The sequence below is a fragment of the Antechinus flavipes genome, chromosome 2 (assembly GCF_016432865.1).
Source record: "Antechinus flavipes isolate AdamAnt ecotype Samford, QLD, Australia chromosome 2, AdamAnt_v2, whole genome shotgun sequence".
Taxonomy (NCBI): Eukaryota; Metazoa; Chordata; class Mammalia; order Dasyuromorphia; family Dasyuridae; genus Antechinus; species Antechinus flavipes.
Window position 1 is genome coordinate 56,320,044 of NC_067399.1, and position 20,568 is coordinate 56,340,611.

General features: G+C 41.1%; 2 protein-coding genes across 10 annotated transcripts in view; one reads left to right on the forward strand and one right to left on the reverse strand.

Annotated features, from left to right (window-relative positions):
* Positions 1-8,294: 8,294 nt before the first annotated feature.
* Positions 8,295-13,227, forward strand: GINS2 (GINS complex subunit 2). Of its 2 annotated transcripts, XM_051974903.1 has the most exons (5): positions 8,295-8,458; positions 8,994-9,108; positions 10,850-10,949; positions 11,791-11,917; positions 12,331-13,227. In XM_051974903.1, exons 1-5 carry the CDS (start codon positions 8,369-8,371, stop codon positions 12,454-12,456), a joined length of 558 nt encoding a protein of 185 aa, XP_051830863.1. In that variant the 5' UTR covers positions 8,295-8,368; the 3' UTR covers positions 12,457-13,227. The 2 variants fall into 2 exon arrangements, with proteins under 2 accessions (XP_051830863.1, XP_051830864.1); XM_051974904.1 differs by lacking the exons at positions 8,994-9,108; positions 10,850-10,949; positions 11,791-11,917; positions 12,331-13,227 and adding an exon at positions 8,768-8,987 and having other exon boundaries at positions 8,295-8,698.
* A 1,772-nt stretch (positions 13,228-14,999) lies between these two features.
* The window catches only part of GSE1 (Gse1 coiled-coil protein), a 776,456-nt gene continuing 770,887 nt past the window's right edge, over positions 15,000-20,568 (reverse strand). For all 8 annotated transcript variants that reach the window (XM_051974846.1, XM_051974848.1, XM_051974849.1 and 5 more), the window contains one exon: positions 15,000-19,471. In XM_051974846.1, the coding sequence (XP_051830806.1) occupies positions 19,337-19,471 (135 nt within the window). In that variant the 3' untranslated portion in view covers positions 15,000-19,336. The remainder of the gene's footprint in view (positions 19,472-20,568) is intronic.

Here is a 20,568-nt window from a genome sequence, read left to right on the forward strand (position 1 = left end):
GGCCAATTCCAATGATCTTGTGAAGAGAGCCATATACACCCAAGAGAGAGCACTGTGGGAACTGAGTGTGGAACATTTTCACTCTTTTTGATGTTGTTCACTTGCATTTTGTTTCCTTACTTGTTTTCTTTCCTTTTTGATCTGTTTTTCTTGTGCACAAGACAGTTGTATACTATGTTTACATATATTGGATTTAACATATATTTTAAAATGTATAGCACATATTGAATTGTTTGCCATCTAGGGGAGGGAGTGAGGGAAGGGGGAGAAATCTGAAACACAAGGCTATGCCAGGATCAATGTTGTCAAATTATCCATGCATATGTTTTGAAAATAAAAAGCTTTAAAAATAAATAAAGATTTTAGTATTTAAAAAAAAGAGTCTGATCGGTTTTGGGAGGGGACCAGACATCACACCATGCTGGTGAAGGATGTTCACCTTCTTTCCACCTTTACACCACCTCCAGATGGTGAGGATATTCAGCCTGGAGAAGGGGGAACAAAGATGTGTTAGTTTTGCGTGAGGACATGAGGTCTCCTTTCAGGCATCTGAAGGGTTGTTTTGTCAAAGAGAGTTTGTTCTATTGAGCCCCAGGGGACTCAGAGCCAGAAGTAATGAGTAAAAGTTATAGAGAGATACATTTTAGCTTGATGTAAGGAAAATAATTCCTAATCACAGCTGCTCCCAAAGTGTAATAGTCGGCCTCAAGAAGTCACTGAAAGTCTAAGATCTAGATATATGGGTACACAGATAGATGACAGATAGATAAAAAGAACCCTTATTTATTCATCTATATTCAGTCTCTGTACTGTTACCCCTATGATAAGGCATTTATTAAGTGCTTACTATGTGCTAGGCATTGTGCTAAGTTCTGTGTTTCTATTCAGGCAAATGAGACAGGACCTGCCCTCAAGAAGCTTACATTCTAAAGAAGGAAGTCTTAAAGTCATAAAGGGAGCTGGAAGAGTTAGGGGATGGGACTGTCAGCAGAAATGGGAAATGGGACTCCATGAAAGGAACACTGACCACAAAGCTCATGCTTTGAAGGAAAGAATTTTACTGTGGCCAGAACCATGGCCGAGCAGGCCACAGCCACCATGTTCCACTCCAATTTCCCTAGCAACTTCACAACTTCTCTTTCCTCTCTAAAGAACTGTTCCTGCCATCTACTTGATATCCAGTTTCCATGAATTCTTCTTTCTCCAGGGAAGGCAAAGGAGAAGGAAGGAGAGTATTATTCCACGTTTGTCAAAGAGCCCAACCCTAGCTGGAAGTTAGAGACATAGATGTCTCCTCCATTAGACTGTCTAATTACCTCTTTTTGTATCCCCAGTTTTGTGCATTGTGCCTGGCACATAGTAAGCACTTAATAAATGGATATTGCTTTATAGATAACAAACATTAAGAACCTAATATGTGCCAGAAACTATGCTAAGGGCTTTACAAAGATCAATTCACATACTCTTTGAAACAACTCTAGGAGAGAGGTGCTACTATTATCCCCATTTTACAGATGAGGAAACTGAGACTAACAGCAGTTAAAGTTCTTGGCCTGGGTCACACAGCCAAATAGAGAGTTTGAGGACAAATTTTAACTCAGAGCTTCTTCCTTACTCCAAGTCTAGATACTGGAACCCCTAGCTACCTCTGAAGAGATGAAAAAGGAAGAACATATCAACTCATTTTCAGTCTTATTCAGACTTCAGTACTTGCCTGACTTTTATAAAAGAGTTTCTCAAGCTCCCAAACTGACCCCACCCTTAGTTTCCTTTCCTTCAGCAGAAGTCCCCAATCTTTCCTCCTAGCTGGGTAAGAGCAAGTAAACCACTTTAATCTCTTCCTTGTCTCAGAGTACTGGCTGCACACAACCATCTCAGCTTTACAGGGAAATGATCCACCTCCACTCCTGCACTTTTAAATGCCCAGTGGTTCTCAGGTCTTACAAGTTACCTGGGAGTTCTGATAAGGCTAAGAAAGTACTGAGGAACACTTAAGCAGGGAGGGACCCCAAATCCTTATTCTTGCAATAGGATGTTTTACAGGATATCAGAACTGCAAGAGAGCTTTGACATCATTTGGTCTCATTTTACAGGTGGGGAAACTGAGGCCCAAAGAGGAAGTCATTTCCCCAAGTTCATGGAAATACGCATAAGTGAGAATGAAACCCAGGATTTTTTCTTCTTGGCCACTTGGATTAGTAAAAATCCTCTAAGATCTGGAGGATTTTTGGTAGTAAGCCTTTTATGGGATTATAAAACCCTTCAGAGTTTGTTTCAAATGAAAGGTAACCTGAGGTAGCATAGGAGCTCTCCATTGCTCATCAGGGGACATGGGTGGCAAGCCTTGCTGAGGGTTACTGTGGCAGCTGGGTGATACAGGACACAGTGTCCATCCAGCAGCCAGGAAGATCAAATCAGGTATTTAAATTTTTCCTGATATTTCTTAGCTGTGTGATCCTGGGCAAGTCAACCTCTGCTTGCCTGTCTCCTCATCTGTGAAATGAAGATAATAAGAGCACCTTCCTCCCGAGGTTGTTGGGGGGATCAAATAAGCCTGCACATCATATGCTAGATGCTCTATCATATAGCATAGCACAGTATATAAGCACTTTGTGCATCTATCAATATTAGTGATTATATGTTTGACCTCCAGCAAGTTGTTTCTCTGACCAGGATCTGGTTTTTGTTCTGGATGATCTCTGATGTCTCTTCTATCTCAAGATATTAAGACTGAGTCCATGAAATATAATCACAAAGTGCTCTTCTCATCTTTCCCCCAATTTTAAGCTGTGTACTTTGGAACATAAATCTCTGTCAATCAAGGAGACACCCACCCATCCATCAATCAAAAGTCTGGGCAAGTTGGCAGAAGCTGCCATCAGATGCCTGGAGGAGTTTCTAAATTGGGAAGGGGGTAGGAGTGAGAAGCCTATGCAATCTTGTGGGATTTGTCTTCAGACCCCCAGTCTTCCCTTTGGGCATCATTTCCCCATTTTCCATCTGATTCTTCTTATACCATCTCAACAACCCTAAGTCCGGCTGTTTGTTCAAATTCTCTCTCTCCTTCCTTTCATCTTCTCTCTCTCTCTCTCTCTCTCTCTCCCTCCCTCCCTCCTTTTTTCTCTTTCTCTCCCTCCCTCCTTTATTCTTTCTCTCTCTCCCTCTTCTCTGTCTCTGTCTTTCTGTCTCCCTCCCTCTTTCCCTTCCTCCTTCTATCTCTCCGCCTCTGTCTTTCTCTATCTCTTTCTGTCTCTTTTTCTCTCTGTGTCTCTATTTTTATGTCTTCCTTCCTCCCTCCCTCTTGTCTCTGTCTCTGTCTTCCTCTCTCTCCCCATTTGCTTATAGCTGTCTGATCAACTGGTTAACTCCCTGGTGTCAATGGCTATGACCTTTCCCCTATCAATCAGTCAAATCACATTTATTAAGAACCCCCTCTATGCCAGGCATTGTGCTAAACCCTGGAGATTTTAAAAAAAAAAAAAGAAGCAAAAGCCAGTCCCTGACCCTAAAAGGTTTATCTTTTAATGGGGGAGACAATATGTAAACTAGTAAATAAAAGCAAGTTTTATAGTAGATAAATAGGAAATAACTAACAGAGGTTAAGGCACTGGAACTGAGAGAACTGGGGAAAGCTTTCTATAGAAGGTGAGATTTTATTTGGGAATTAAGGGAAGCTAAGGAAGTCAATACTCAGAATGGAGGAGGGAAACCATTGCAGGCAAGAGCAACAACCAGAGTGCCCAGAGCCAGGAGATGAAGTGTCTCCTTAGTGGAATCCATAGTGTTTGAGGTTTGAAGTCCAAATTTACTTAGTAGAATAAAAGACTTTCCCCATATTAAAAGAATTGTTGGTATCAGTGAGCAGATAGGATCTGAATTTGGGTAAGAGATCTTTTTTCAAGAAAGTATAATGCAGACTCAATTTAACTGCAAAGATCCTATGAAGGAAGATGATGTCTGCATCCAGAGAAGGAAGTGATACTTATACATATGTATGCATGGGTATGTTTACACACATGTAAACACACTATATACATGTGTATATACATACCTATATGTGTGCATGCATGTATGTGTACATATTTATGTCTAACGGTAGTCATCTTTGGGGTGGGGAAGAAAGTTACATCATAGCTTTGTTGTATATTTGAAAGGAATAGCAAGTTGGACATAATGGAGCTGCAATGTCAGGTGCATTCCTCTGCTTTTCTATTCCATTTTGTTATGGAAATGCTTGTTTTTCTTCTAAAGTTCAGAATTGTAGGGAAAAAAAAAAAAGACATGCAAAAAGAGAGAGAGGAAAGAAAGTATAATGCCTTCTCTGGCCTAGGTAAGCCTCTTGCACTCTTTTTCTCTGATTTGTTCATTTAGATTATAACTATACTGTGAGCTGCCTGAAAGCAGTGGCTTTTTTCTAAATTTCCTTACCTGCTAATAATTCCTGGAGTTTTTATTTATGTTGAAAGACAGTCTGCTTGAGGGACTTCTAAAGCCCTGGAACCAGAAAGACCAGGGGTTTGTCATCATAAGCAAGTCAATCAATAAACATTAAGCACCTACTAGTTATCATATTTTAAGCTAAACTACAGCTAAGTCACTGCTCTTCTTGTGGGGAGTGGGGGAATAATAAATAAATGTTTAAGACACACTTTTAAGTTCAATTTGCACCATTAATATTTTGTCCATCACTTTCTCAAGTCTAGACAATCAGAATGACAATAAGTCAGGCCCCCATTGATAGCCTTTGCCAATTTAAAAAATGTAGATACTCACACTGAACATTTCACAATCATTTGAGCTGATTCTAGCATCCTACTACTCTCAGCAACTCTGAAACTATATATTACTGAAACTTCATTGGCAGTTTTTTTTTTCCCTCCAAGAATTCCCTATAACAATGAAAACACAGGTCTTGTCTCTATCCACTTTAGAAGTATTCTATTCAGTTGACCTCCATTGCCTCAAATTTGGCTTCTACCTCCATTTTCAATCTCAATCCATATTACTTTCCGTGAAAAATAACTTCACTAGACTTGGGAGGGGTAAAATCAAAAGTCTTTAATTACATAACTGCAGACTGTAGAATAGGTACATTTACAGAAGTTAACAGCAAGCCCTTTTATACTTGTCCAGGCCCACAGGTCCCTTTTCTGTCTCTCCACTGGCAGAATACTACAGAGCATACGACTTCTTTGTCTGCCTATTATATATTTGCCCCTTGATATTTCCCTTCCTCCTACCACAAGCTTTGCACATCTATTAAAATGAGCCCTAACTCACCCAAGGGTGGAGAAAATAATATTCATAAACCTATTAAGCATGCTCAGTTAACACAAGTCTTAATCTCTATCTCACTTGCACCTATCCTAAGACAGGCACATTTCCTAACATCTAGACCCCCACATCCTGTTTTTACTTAAGTTTAGTGTTGAATAGTACCTGTGGTTTTCCCTTTTCCAGGATCTCCTTATGTAATAAAAGATCTTAACTCTTTCTCTCACTTTCCATCAATCAATAAACATTTATTAAGGATCTACTAAGTGCCAGACACTACCGTTAAGTTTTGGGAATGCAAAAAGAGGCAAAAAAGAGTCCCTCCTACCAAGAAGTTTATAATCTTATGGGGAGACAACATGCAAACAAATACATATAAAGCAAGTTATGGACAGGATAAAAAAGAAATATTATCAGAGGGAAGACACTAGATTTGAGAGGTTGGGAAAGGCTTCTTAAAGGAAGATGGGATTTTAGTTGTAACTTAAATGAAGCAGAGGAGTCAGCAGGAAAAGCAGAGGAGGGAGACTATTTCAGGCATGGAGGACAGCCAGAGAAAATGTCCAGGGCTAAGAGATGGAATGTCTGGTTAATGGACAAGACAGGAGACCAGGGTCACTAGATCAAAAAGTACCTGAAAGTGGTGGAGTGTAAGGTGTAAGGAGACAGGAAAGAATGGCCTAGAAGGCCATTAGATTAGATATTAGTTTATTAGAAGGGCTTTGAATGCCAAATAGAGGATCTTATATTTGATTCTCTAGGCAATAAGGAGCCACTGAAGTTTATTTGAGTAGGAGTGTGACATGGTCACAGACCATGTTCTTTAGGATTTCACTTTAGTGGCTGAATGGTGAGTGGACTGGCAAGACAGGAAGACTGACCAACGGGTATTGCAGCATTCAAGGTATGAGGAGAATCATCAGCAAAGAGATGGTAATTAAATCCTCTGGAAATGATGAGATTTGCAAGAGGGAGAAGATGCCCCCTGGCTGTTAGTCACACAGACCTTTTCCTGACCACTGGACACAATCCCTCCTGCTTCTGTCCTTGATTTCCTGGTTCCCACTTTGATCCTCTTCATTGTGGCCATCCTCTGGAACCAGCTTCATCCCACCAGAAACGCAAAATCAACCTCTGACTCTGACAGCTGAGAGTTTTCACCTTCGAATGCCTCAGCAGAGCCTCCATAAAGGGCCCTTCCAGATCCCCTTTGTGTATGGGCCTTCCCCCTGGAGGTTGGAAAGCCCTCCAGGCCAGGGATTGCTTGTTCTGTTGTTATTTCCATCCCCAGCACTTAGCACAGTGCCTGACACATAGCCAACTCTGTATGTAATGCTGTGTCTTTCTTTCTGAGATGTTTGGGGCACTCAGGGAGAACCCCTGGTGTGACAACTGCTCATCTCCCTTTGGCGTCCCCCTGTTACCCACTGACTTCTTGCCTGTGGCTCCAAGAAGTTGCAATTTACCCAACTGTCACACTCCAGCAAAAGCTTCTCAGCAGATGGACTAAACCGGGTGGAGGGTATCCTACAGATCTCAAACCCCACAGTGAATTAGGGGAGTGTCCACTCCAAGCATATAAAGATGATCCCCTGCCTGAGTGGGAGGATGAAAACTTTGCTCCAAAGGCCATGAGAGTGGTTGAGGCAGCTGCTGTGAAGTGATTTGAACTTGGTCAGACATCCAAGATGGCAAGGTCATCCACTGCATCCCAGACCATCCTCGGTGGTCCTGACTTTTGTCCTGGCCCTGACTTTGATAACTCTGGAAGAGAGAATACTAGGACTTGGCGCAGTTTTGCCTCACAAATTTACACACAAGTCAAGGTATCACCAATGATATTGTTTCTCTTTGAAAAGAGAGGATAGAACATCTGTGTAAATTTCTATCTCTGTCTTATCTATCTAGATATTTGGAATTTTTTATTTTCTTCTCTAGTCTTAATCACAGGTCAGGGGATGCCTCAGCCAAACTAAGGCCTGTTAAAGACCTTAATTTAAAAAGGCCAAGGGCTCCCACTGCGACCAGGGCCATCTTTAGTCGTCTTGATTTAGCTCTTGCCATTGGGCCCAGGACTGGGAGAAGTCAGGCTGGTGCCTCTCCTTCACTCCAATCCCCTGCATGGCTTCACCTCCATGGCGTCGTGGTCCTCTTTGGGAAGGAAGGACCAACAACAACGTTTGGGACACACACACTTTTCATCTCCCTTTCTTGGTTCACTTCACTAGTTGGTGCAATCTACTTCCAGATAGGCCTGAGGGCCTCTTGCCCCAGTCATTTGTTAACTCCTACTATATTCAATCCTGTTTGTGTCTTCATTTAATAGGGAAGGAAACTGAAGCTTAGACACAGTATATGGTTTAGTCAGGGTCGTGCCGCTGCATTTGAACCCAGACCTTCCCGATTCACGAAGCACCGTCCGATCGACGTCATGCCCAAAGGCAATACGGCCCAGGATGAGTTCTCATCTAAGGTCCTGTTGGCTTGGGTCCTCGGCATCAATGGTGAACCGAACGCTCGCTTTCCAAATGGAGATGGAACAAATGCGGAGGCCAGACCCCAGTATTCTTCTAACTTGGAGTTTGGGGCATTTGGGGGCTCCTGAAGAGAAGTCACGTGGGGGAATGAAAAGCTTCACTTCGAAGGGGGGAAGCAAGATTCGAACTTGGGTCCTCCGGACTCACGTCCCCCATTCTAGGCTCTGCGTCCCTACAGGGTTCTTCTGCTCTCTCATTCACTGCTACGGGAGATGCGGATCAAGAACTAATGCGGGTCTCGGGCTGTCCCCCAGTCGCCCTCCAGGGAAGCGCCTCCCCCACCCCCCACGCGGGACAATCAGCACCAGAGAGCCGAGGAGCGCAGGACGCAGACCCGGAAACGCCGGCGGGGCGCGAGCTCGTCCAATCCCCGAGAAAGTGACGTGACGCCGTCTCTTCCCCGGGACTTGCGTCCGCTTTCCTGATAGGTCCTTCTTAGGCTTCTCGCGCGCAGGGGGGCGGGGCTTTCGGAGTGGCGGGAAGTCCGGGGCTCCGCCTTAGCCTCCGATCCTGGGGCTCTGACTGGCGAATTAAGGAGGGAGTCCGGGACCGGGCCCATGGACTCGGCCGAGGTGGAATTCCTGGCCGAGAAGGAGATGGTCACCATCATCCCTAATTTCAGCCTGGATAAGATCTACCTCATCGGGGTAATCGGATTCTGGGGACCTCCGGGGTCTCCCCACCCCGCGGACTCAGTATCCTCCGACATGCCCCGCGGGCCTCAGTTCCTCCCCTCCCCTCCGCGTCCCCCGAGCCTCTCAGCCCCGCAGCCTCCCAGGACCTTCGTCCCCTGTCTTTGCGCCCCTCCCCCGTTCCCCATCTTCGGTTCTCATCCCCAGGACCCTGTGCCCGGACTCGGGCTTCTCCGCTCTGCGCCTCTCCCTGTCGTCCCTGAAATCCTCCTCCGCCTTATCTCTGTCCCTGTCTCTTTCCCCCTCCCCTCCCCCCCATTACAGGTCCCTGAAATCCTCCTCCGCCTCATCTCTGTCCCTGTCTCTTTCGCCCTCCCCTCCCCCCCATTACAGGTCCGGGCAGACTTCCTAAGGGGACCTGCCAGCAGCCGGGGCAGGGGAGCCTTTCCCCTTCTAACCCCGCGGTGACTCCCAGCATTCCCTCGGCGGGGGCCCCCTCAGTAGTTCGGTGTCCCTTTTCTCACAGCGGCTTGTTTTCCCTCTCCGGCAGGGAGATCTGGGACCCTTTAATCCCGGCTTACCTGTGCAGGTCCCGCTTTGGCTGGCGATGAACTTGAAACAGAGACAGAAATGTCGAGTGGTTCCTCCTGAGTGGATGGACGTGGGTAAGGGTGGCTGAGGCTAGCGGCTGGGGACCGCGGCTTGGCGCGGGGCGGGGCTGTCCCGGGCAGCACAGGGGCTTCTCTCTCCCTGCCTACTGAAACCCACCCGAAGGTGCCGGTCCCTGGGCCGACCAGCCTCCCGCTGGGTGCTGATGTTGGTCACTTGAGGAAGTTAGTTTCATCTTGTTACTATTCCTGTATACACACTTGAATAGAAACATGAGGGTTGTAGGGAGGTGCTGAAGGCTCCGGGAGGTCCCGGGCCAAAAGGTGACCTGGGGGGAGTCAGGACAGGGTCTCCCGGCCTTCACCACCTAGGGCACGGCCTCCCATGGAAGAACATTTTAGGGGCAAAGCTGCCCTTCCCCACAGGGCTGCCCGTAAGTCCCCCTAAAGCTGACCTTATTACTCTTCACTGATTTGGAGCCTTTGGATCAGAGGATGGCTCCATAGTCAGTTATTGTTTTAAACCTTGGAGGTTTTGTCCTCCCGTGGAGTCAGAACGACAGAAGTCTGCTGCTGGGTTGCCCTAGATGTGGGTGGGGCACGGCCAGCAGCCTCCCTCCACTCAAGTCCTATAAGGTGATATTCTGTACGGCTCAAGAGTGATGGTGTGAATGTCCCGATGTCCCTTGGAAGGAGAAAGACCCCCTGGCCCGTTGGTGCAGAGAGCACTGAGCCAGGAAGTCCCGGGATACAAATGTAACCGCAACCCCTGACTAGCTGCGGGTCCTGCCCCAGTTTCCTCAACTGTGAAATGAGGCTATCAATTGGCATTTACTCAGAAGGTTGGTGGAAGGACCAAATGAGATAATATTTATGCAGTACATAGCAGTGTCTGGCACTAAGTGCTTTGTGAAGGCTTCTTCCCTCCCCCCTTTCCTGGAGAGAGATTGAACTCTAGAAGTCCCAAACCCCATGAGTGAGTGCCAAGGGGCTTCGAGTGAAAGACGTGCTTTCTTTCCCACATTTCAAGGGACCTTTTCTTAAAAAGTACTTAATGAGCTATTGAGGTGTTGCGGCCCTTGAAGCTTCTACTCCAGCCCGGGGCTGTGGAGCCGCATGGTATAGCACTGGTTTGGGAATCAGAATTTCATTCTAAGCCCAGTTCTGATATTAGTAATTGTAAGAGCTGAGACAAGACCCCTAATTTCAATTTATTCATCTAAAAGGAGGGGGCTGGATTAGGTCACTTTGTTCCCTACCCTATGATACCAACTCTTTTGGATAAAGACTGAATTCACTTTTGGTTCATTCCTATGAAAGATGTTTTTGGGGATTTGGAATTTGGAGATTCCTTTTATCTAGCTGTGTCCCTGACGACCAAGGGCAAAAGTTCTTTTGACTAGTTCAGTAAGGCTTCAGTAGCTTGAAGAATTAGGGGCAGAGGTAGTTATAAATTTTTAAATAGGTTATGTCCCTCCTATGTTTAGGAGCCATCAAGTCTTAGTTTGACTATTCCTTTCATTAAGTGATTATCCTGTGTATAGAAGGCTTTGCCAGAGATTTGACTTGGTTGATACACTAGCATGTGTGTCAAGATTCATGGACTTGCTGAAGGAAGAGAGAGCCATTATAAATATTTTTTACTGATAGTATTTTTTTTTAATTAGCCTTTCAGGAGAATGGCCTGAAATATTAAAGACATGTGGAATATTCTGAGGAAATAGATTCAGTCTTATGATTTTATTTTTAAAAATGAAGAATATTGTGAATATAAAACATTTTACTTTATATATTTTAGAAAAATTGGAGGAGATACGAGATCAAGAGAGAAAGGAGGAAACATTTACTCCAATGCCTAATCCTTATTACATGGAACTTACCAAATTATTGTTAAATCAGTAAGTATTGTCTTTCTGATTTCAGTCCATTAAACATTTACTACTTGCAGTGTTCAGGGCAAGGGTAGAGAGGGGAGAAGAGGTATAAAGAGTTGACCTTAGTTCCTGGCTTTAAATGTGATCATTTTGTTTGGTTCATGCTTATTGTGACTTTGTCCATCCTTTCCTCTTAGCTCAGCTTCTGTTGTATTTTCTTTACCTTTTACATCTTGAAAATACAGCGTGATTTCACCCCAGCTTTATATGATTTTCTTTACTTTTTTGTTTTTAAGCAAAGGGATACTATAATACTAATTTTTATTTTATTCATATGCATTTGTTAACATTGTTTTGTGTTTGGTTCTTCCCCCTCCCCCAGATATCTAGGGGATCACATTTTCTATTTGCTATATTCTCCTTGATACCTTTGGCATTGAGTGCACATCTTTAGGAAGTGAATATTAAAATGGGCTGGTTAACAATTACTATCTCTTCCTTGAGCCAATCTTTGAAACCATTTTCCTGGACATGAAATCTTATACACTACTGTACTGTTCCTGTTACAAACTCTTGGAACCCTGAAATTGCTAAAGTTGAACTTGACAGCTAGAGAAACTGTGTTTTAAATCTCAAGTGGATTCAAATATGAAGCGCTTTCCTTGGACAGTTGCTTTAATGAAAAAGGAACTTCATTGATAATCTAATCTAGACCTGGCTACTTACCACTAAACTTGTTAGGTCCTTATTTTTGCAAAGTACAAAATTCAAGATGAAATGAATCAAAGATAGCATCTTACTCTTAACTTTTGGCAATATTGCTTAAGACTTTCTACGTGTTCTGATGCATTTTTGCCTCTTGTAGTGCTTCAGATAACATCCCCAAAGCAGATGAGATCCGGACCCTAATTAAAGACATGTGGGACACTCGTATAGCTAAACTCCGAGTATCTGCAGACAGTTTTGTCAAACAGCAGGAAGCACATGCCAAGGTATATTCATACATATGTATATATGTGCATACATATAATAAGATACTTCTCTTGTATTCATGCCATTCTGGGATTACAGCAGTTGTTTGGGAGGGAAAGAATGAAACACTCATATCAGTGAGCAGCCAATTAGATTTCATTTGGGTCCATATTTAATATAATAATTTAATTCAATCACTTTTCAAAGTAACCAAAGTTTGAATGAAACTAATCAGTTTTTGCTTTCCTCAAATACCTTGATTTTGTTGAATTAATAGAAATTTTACAGATGTGACGTGGCATTCGAGTATAACTTATGCAAATAGAATGTGCTTGGCTTTGGCCAAGATAGTTTCCTTACTTTTTGTCTTTATCCCTTAAATTTATGATGAACATATTACCTAAAGGAGTTATCTTTTTTTCTTGCCTTTTAGCTGGATAACTTAACCTTGATGGAGATCAACACTACAGGAGCATTTCTCACAGAAGCCTTAAATCATATGTATAAACTTCGCACAAATCTCCATCCTGCAGAGAGTGCTCAGTCTCAGGACTTTTAGTGGAAGATGTTATACCCTTAAAGGAGTTTTGTAAGATTGAGGGTAGGCAGTGGAAAGAGGCTAGTTAGATACCTTGCCAACTTCTCAGGAATGAACTTCCTATAATTGAGTTCTCAGAATATCAGAAGCACATGTAGATGATAGGACAGTGACATCCTTTCCTTTTCCTTGAGAAAAGCAATAGGTGAGAGACTGAATATTAATCATCAGCCCTTCCTCACTTTCAGAGGATGTCTTTGGGCCCTTGTTGATCTTGAATATCCCTGTTGCAAAACAATTTCTTCTCTCTGGCAGATTCAATCCACTCCTTCTACCCTACCCTATCCTTCTGAGATGAATGTCAGTACAGGGTTTAGATGTTGGTTGAAGGCTACCAGCAGGATATTATTTTTCTTTTTCATGTTTATTTTTATCAGTGGCACAATAATGAAGGTGTGATTTGGAATTTATTTCTATGTACTTTGTTTTATTTACTTAATATCTTTACAATTTTATTGTTAAGTTTTGCACTCTGGGATAGTCTTATTGGATTGTTACTGATGCTGATGTGTTACAGTTTGCTTAGGCTGACTGACTGAATCAACCTCAGAAGTGGTTGAATGGTTTGAACTTACTTTTGCCTAGTAGTACAGATAATAGTCAACTGGCTATTGTGTCAAAATGGTTGAAAGAGCTAGACCATACAGTTCATTATTAGGTCATTTTAAAGGCTAAATTGAATTATACACAAAACAACACTTGGTTGTTTATCAATAAATATGTAAAATCTTCTATTTGGATCTGAATGTGATTTTTCCTCTGCCTCTGCCAAGTCAGCTAGTAGGGCTGTTAATTCAACCTAGTGAAAAACCCAAAGCTGTAACAAGCACAGCTGAAGATATCAAGCACAGATAAGAATTTGTCCCCACTTCTGATAGGAAATCAAGAGAATGGCTTTCTCTTGCAGATAGTCAAGGTTCAGACAGCTAACCTCTCAAGAACCTATCTCCTTGGTCAAATGGGAATCATAATAGCACCTTGCTCCCAGGTTGTGAGGATCATGAGACATTTTTAAAGCATTTTGCAAACTTCGAAGTGCTGTTTGCCAGCTATTGTTTAAAGAATGTTAACAGTTTCAAATAATAGTGATATGAATATTCAAAAATTGCTAGTCAAAATCACTAATGTTACAATGTGAGGGAAATTAGAGACATATCTAATAGGTTCTGAATCCGAGAAAATGTCCTAGAATAACAAGCATGAAAATCAGTTCTTCAAGGACAGAGACTGTCGCCTTTCCATGATTTCTTCCTGGAGCTTAGTACAGTGTAATGCACAGAAACAGTGCACAGTATTGTTGGTAACTGAAAGCATTCAACAGTCACATAGCACACAGAAAGTGCTTAATAAATGCTGTTTGACTATATCATTCCTATTTCTCCAAAGATTTCCATGTCAGAAAAATCAATGAGGCATCTGTGACCAGATAGGTAGGGCAAAGGTCACAGACCAGGGTCCCTCTTTAACCAGTATGATTGATTTTGTAGACTTGCCATTCATCCAGTTACACTTTAAAAATTATTCGTGAAGAACCCCCGTCTCCACTTACCTGCCCTGTCTGATGAATGTTGGTTTCAAAAGCAATTTTGAGTTCAAGAAGAAAAATTGGTAGCTAATTGTTCGAGAGTTACTTCCCAAACCTGTGGCCAGAAGCAGCATTATTTCATAAATTCTTGAATTAAGGTTGCCAGTAAGAAAACCCAAATAAACTATCATGAGCATTTATTTGAATAACCGGTGATGTCTGTTGGATTTGGAATAAAGAGTAATTCAGCAGCTTTGAAAATAATGACTTGAGATTGGGGGTATATTCTTCTGAAAGGGCTGTACACTGCCACCCAGTGGTCAGTGACTGAAGTACTGAGGATGGCTGAAGTACCCCATCTACTAGGCAAACTTGTTGACTTTGAAAATGAGAAGATATTATTTATGCTTTGCATTCAAGATCAAATCTTACTTGTAGGCACTAGATGAATCATGCCCCAGTTCTATTTTTCTCCCTTTTCTTTGCTCTAAAACTATGGCTTCCTGCCTGATTTTAATCATCCCTTTGACTCTGGACTGTTTCATCAAATGTTTATTGAATTAGGTGCAATACATTGTGGAGGACATAAATATGTAAATGCAATACTTGACAACATCTTTATAGTTGTGTGGAGTCGCATGTTTTGTGATTAAGTTTATTTGGCTGGCAGCTTTCTCGTGGACATTTAATAAAATACCTTGGTTGGTGAATCATGAGCAAAGGAAGTTCTTTGCTTTTATTCTAGCTCACTCTCATTCCCATCTTTAGGATTACATCCCATGTTATAAAAAACTTTCTGGGGTAGAGGGGAGCATATTTAAGAACTGGAATGTCAGCTAGAAATCCCTCCTTTCCATTTTTTCTTTTGCCAGTTTCTAAACTAAGGAACCAAGTCTGAGTCATAGCGGAACCGTTCGATGGTTTGGAAAGGCCCAGCTGGTCCTTTGGAACGCTTTAATCAGAAAATCATCCTCAACACTGATTTAGGAAGATTTTATTTTTTGGATGTTGTCAGAAATTACAGCAATATATTCATAAATACCTAATTACTACATTCAACAAATAATATATTACAATACAATTAATTCAAACAAGTACACTTAGAACAGGTTTAATTTCACAGCATCTAAACTGCCCCCCTGTTGACTGAGGTGCCCTTCCTCCTCCCATGTACTGATTTACTGCTCTAGGAATTATGCACAGGGTACATACAAATCACAACCAATCAGCATGGGCTTTGGGTCAAGGCAGAATGAAGAATTCTTAGAGTAAAGCACAGGGTCAAAAAGTTGGGGATAGGCTACCAAAGGATTAAGAAAAAAGGAATCAACAGCGTTTGTTACTTTAAAGAGTATAGGAATTGCTGCAAATGGCTAATATACAGTTAGAGTACTAGAATTGGCGCGTGTTGACCATCTCCATCTAGTGGCGGCTCCTTGAAATCTCTTCCTGCAACTCAGAGATAACTTGGAGTGGATGCATTTTTAACAAGATTTTCTTTAAAAATGGGTCCTCTTTGAAATTCAACTTTTCATAATATGGCAGTTGTGGGGCAGTGATTGAATACACAATGCTATTTTTTAAATGCCATTCATAAATGAATTTGAATCACAGCTTCATGTATTTCTAGGTTAATGAAATTAATTTTCTTCAAAGGGCAATGGCAACTTAATGATTTGTCCAACTGAAGCCCTTGATTCGGATTATCCAGAATTAATTTCACCTCTTGTAACATACAAAAGTGACTGAATATGACATCTCAGTTACTCTCGTTTTTGCTCAGACAACTGATAGACATCAGTTGTTTCTTCTGAAACTGAACTACCCTAAGTGTCTTACTTCAATAACTGTGCCAGCCATGTGTTGCTTCCAGAATGTCTGTTTGCAAAAGGAAAATGACATCATTGGGTGGTAAGTCCAAGGAATGAAGAAGCCTCAGGAGCGTTTTGTTTTGTTTCAATTTGGGGGCGAAGTGCAAATATCTATCTATAGCTACTGAGTCTTAAAATTCAGCAGTTTTCCTCATTGAACCTTTAAGGAGTCTGGGTTGCAGTCTTATTTCTGCAAAAATGATGTACCATTTCTGGTTGCTAAAAACCAAAATCTCTATATAAATAATGAAACTAAGAGAGCATCATCAAATCTAGAGCCAATCATGATAAATATTTGTTGAACTTTCACCATTTTGTATCCTAAAGGTTTTTTTCCCTGTTTTTCCATCAATCCTAACAAGAAATTAAAAAGCTTTCCAGATTTTGTTTTTGTCAGTTTTTTTCAGAGCCTAATTAAAAACAGACTAAGAGCTGCCATATTCTCACATTTTTCTGAATAGAAGTGTATGAAAATAATTATAAATTCTTTCTGTGTTGGTGCTATTCTAAACGTGACAAGGGGAAAAACCCATCAGGATATGTACACATTTCAAGAATGTGTCTGTTTCAATAGTTCCTTATCCTATTGGTCATTTCTGTTCTATGGGTTTCTTTTTTTGGAGGAAGGAGAGTATTCAGAGATCTACATAACGAAATGGGCACAGAAAGCTCAGAGTCAAGCTGAGATTCAAATGCCAATCAGAAACAAGTATAGTCAAAGCTCTCTTAATAGTAGTGTACTCTCAACCCTATGGCACCTATCAATCAACAGGCACCTTTGGAACCATACTATCTTTTGCCTGCTGTTATACCAGTATGGCTAGGTGAGAGTCCATTGCAAGACAAGAGCTGACAAAATACTCCTCAAAGCCTGGAGCTGGTGGACTAATTAAGTGTGTTCTAGGCTAGCCCGATTTCTCGAAGTCCTGTGCTGTGTCTTCCCTCTTCCATGATGTCACAGGTCTATGAGCTGGTAAACCTTCCTTTGCCCAGTTTCCTTCGACTGAGGCTATTCCTAGCCCAGAAGCCAATTCAAAAAGAGACAAGTTTTCCCACGGACTATGGAAAAGGGCTCAGCAGCAGAAAATGCCCCTCCCTCAGAAATTCCGAACTAGACACAGTCAGCAGATTTTGTTATGGGAAGTACATTGATACTTTTGCCCTCGTCTTTGGCAAATTAGCTCCTTTACCCCCAAGCTACACCTACAGAGTACATGGCAAATTTCACAATATCTTTTAGGGGAGGAGGTATCCAAGTACAGCCTCTCATCTTTTCAAGTAATATCTCTGGAAAGGAAGGCGCTTGTTGACTGCTGATAATACTGGCGGCCCTTTTTGTCTGAGTTTGCTAATAACTGGAAGATTCCTGGCAAACATACAAAATAAACTGTGTAGGAACAGATAAAGCCATGTTAATGCCATCTGCTAGAAAGCTGTATCTAGACCGAGAAAAGATCGGGACACCCCTTAGCAATCAAAGAGCAGAAACATAACTGCTCACTAGCTAAGTGAGAAAGTTTAAACATCACAAATCAGTAAGATTACTTCGTCTTCTGCTCTGTACCCCCCCCCCAAACATTCTTGTCTTTGGGAATGGAACCCCTCTTTCCTCTTCCTGACAAAATTTCCCCATCCACAACAAAACACTGCCGAGATAGATCAAGGCTAAGGCAAGATGGAAGAATCCTCTTCTCCTGTTCAGTCCGGTTTTATTCTTCCAGTTTCTAGCCCCTCCTGCTCTTGCCATATCCATTAAAAAAGAAGAGGAGTTCAGCTCAGACATTATGTGAACCTCTACATTTAGGCTCTTTAAAAGCTCTTAAAACTGCATCTACGTGAAGCCGCTAAAGTTTCCTACTTTGCACCTGCTCAGATTGCTGTAAGACATCATAGATTTAGATCACAGAACATTTACTTCCTGAAAAGGGCTCTGAAAAGAAAACACAGACATACACACACACGCGCGTGCGCGCTGCCACAAAACACACAGAAGTAATTTTTATCTTGTTCCCAACACAGACTATCCCCTCCTCACTCAATAGCAGCTGGTCATATTTCAATTTACTTTCCAAGTGCTGGAAAAAAAAAAAAAAACTAACAACAGAAAGAACAGAGAAAGGGAAGGAGGGAGGTTAGAAGTGATGCATGGCTTTTTGAAAGAATTCTCTGGTACAACACAAGTTGAAAATGAATTGACAGCATATGCGCCAGTGGAAAGCTTTTACTTTGCCTCTTAAAAAATTCTTTAAAATGCTTCAATATTTTAATGTTCTGACCAGCAGCGGTACAAACACTAAAAGCAAGATTTTTTTTTTTTTTGCCAAAACAAAACAAAAGAAACAAAAATAGAACCAAAAAAAAACAAAAAACAAAAAAAAAAAACCCCAAAACAAAAAACCCCAAACAGGAAACCAACCCCCAAACCAACCCCCCCAAACCACATATTAAAAATGGCAGGCTTTTTATAACAATAATTAAAGTAATAAAAACATACAAAACTTTGTTTTTTTTTTTAATATATATACACAGTACAAGGCCGAAGCACCTTTTTGACTTTTTTTTTCTCTCAAAATTTGTGTTTGTATGAAAACATAACCCACTGCAGTAACACAATGTCGTGGGCCTGTGTGTGTCTGTGTGTATCTGTGTGTATGTGTATAGTTCTGTACAATTCACCCCCCTCCCCGTCCCATAATAAAAAGGTACCTTCCGTTTGTTTATTCATTTTATTTTTTAGATAAGTGCATTTCCAGTGGGAAAGCCTTAGGGATAGTCTCAAGTACTGTGGCTTTGTTTGCTCCCAGGACATGATGCTCTGAAGATAATTACTTGAGTAATTGAAATGAACAATCCTGTCACTTACAATGCACCCAATCTCCTCTCCAACCGAAGAAAGCCATACACTTGTGGGGCAGATGGAAGCCCACCCCATCCTCACAGAGCAGAAATTCAGTTCTTTAGAACTAATATGGCAACAGAAGGAATACAGAATTGGTTTGATCCAGTCAAGTGCAGATGGGCACTCCTGGGACACTGAATGGGTTTTAGTGTTGGTAATGGAACCTTCATCTTCATCATATATATATATTTTTATATATATATGTATGTCACATATATATATATAATATGTATATATAAAAGCCAAAACAATAAAGGGGGGAAAAGAACAAAACCAACTTGAAAAGAAAACAAAAGCTATGGGCTTCCTAAATGGGTTGCTTGCAGAATTACAAAGGTGATTCGATTGCATTGAAGTCAAAATTAAGTTTTTTTTTTCCTGGATCCCAGAATCCTTTGCTTCATGCATGGCACATTCTCAATTTCTTTTTCTTTTTTTCTTTTTTTTTTTTAAGCTTCAAACCTCCCAGTGAAAAATATTAAATATTCAAGGTAATAAAATAGATAATATTTCTATACTATATGTTCGGCCTAGTGCAAGGGAACGTCACCTGGGATATCCCTTGAAGTAACCCCTAGACCACTGCATTGCAGGCAACGCAAGGCACTTTCGTAAGTGATCCAGTTCTGCCTGAAGTCGCTCCCTTTCTGAAACAATCTTCTGTTTCTGGCTCCTTAATTCCTGTTGGAGACAGAAAAGAAAATTGCTGTCAAGACAACTCCTATATTATAATGCAAACTTTGCAGCTCTTCTCTCATAGTCCCAATGCCAATTCAATATTCTAAGCATATGCCAACAAAGCCAAGTAACAAAAACTCCATATTTGTCCAAGCATAAAAACAATCAAAAGAACAAAAACCTCATTATAATTGTCCTTACCTACACCTTCAGTCAAAATGCTCACGATTCCTTTACTGTACCCTTTCTATCACTAAGTCACTCAATCTGAACACCGTATACTTTATTTGTCCTAAAGTTGTTGAGTAAATATTTTGTAGAATAGATGAATAAAAACCACCTTATACCTAATTGTCCATGATTTAATGAGTAAGAATTCAAATATCTACTTATCTAAGAGACAGCGACTTGAGGGCATTTCTGCTAAACATGATATTCCGTTTCTTTTATTTTACTCAGCAGAGCAGTCTCTCAAACATTATATAGAGCAAGTAAAATGGGCAATAGTTTTCCCAAAAAAAATTTAATTTCATTTTATTATTTTTTCTCGTTATGATTGTAGGCAATATATATACTGTTCCTCTGCATCAATTCATATAAACTTTTTCCTATTTCTTTTCAATATATCATTTATTATGGTATAATAATATTCGCCTTGCATTCACATATCACAATATGCTTTAGCTAATCCTTAATGAATAGAAAGCACAGTAATGATTATTTTTCTACATATGGGACCCTTCTTTCCTTGACTTCATTGATGTATCATGGCTAGCTATAAGTCAAAGGGAAGATGAAATGGAGATCGTAAAAATAATTTTAATTTCTCTTTTTTCAAATTGCTAAGAAGTTATGTAAAGAGGGTATTAGTGGTAGTCTTTCCTTTCAACAAAACCTTTGTACCATAGGATTTAAAATTAGAAGGGCCCTTATAGATGATCTGGTCCCTCCCCTGTTACTCAATGTAAAGGTATAATACTGGTAATAAGTGTTCCCAAAATGTTAATTTTCACACATACACCCCAAATGTCAGAGAGACTGCAATAAAACTAGTACATCAAATGTACTGTGGGTAGAGTTATGAATTGGTCCAGCCATTC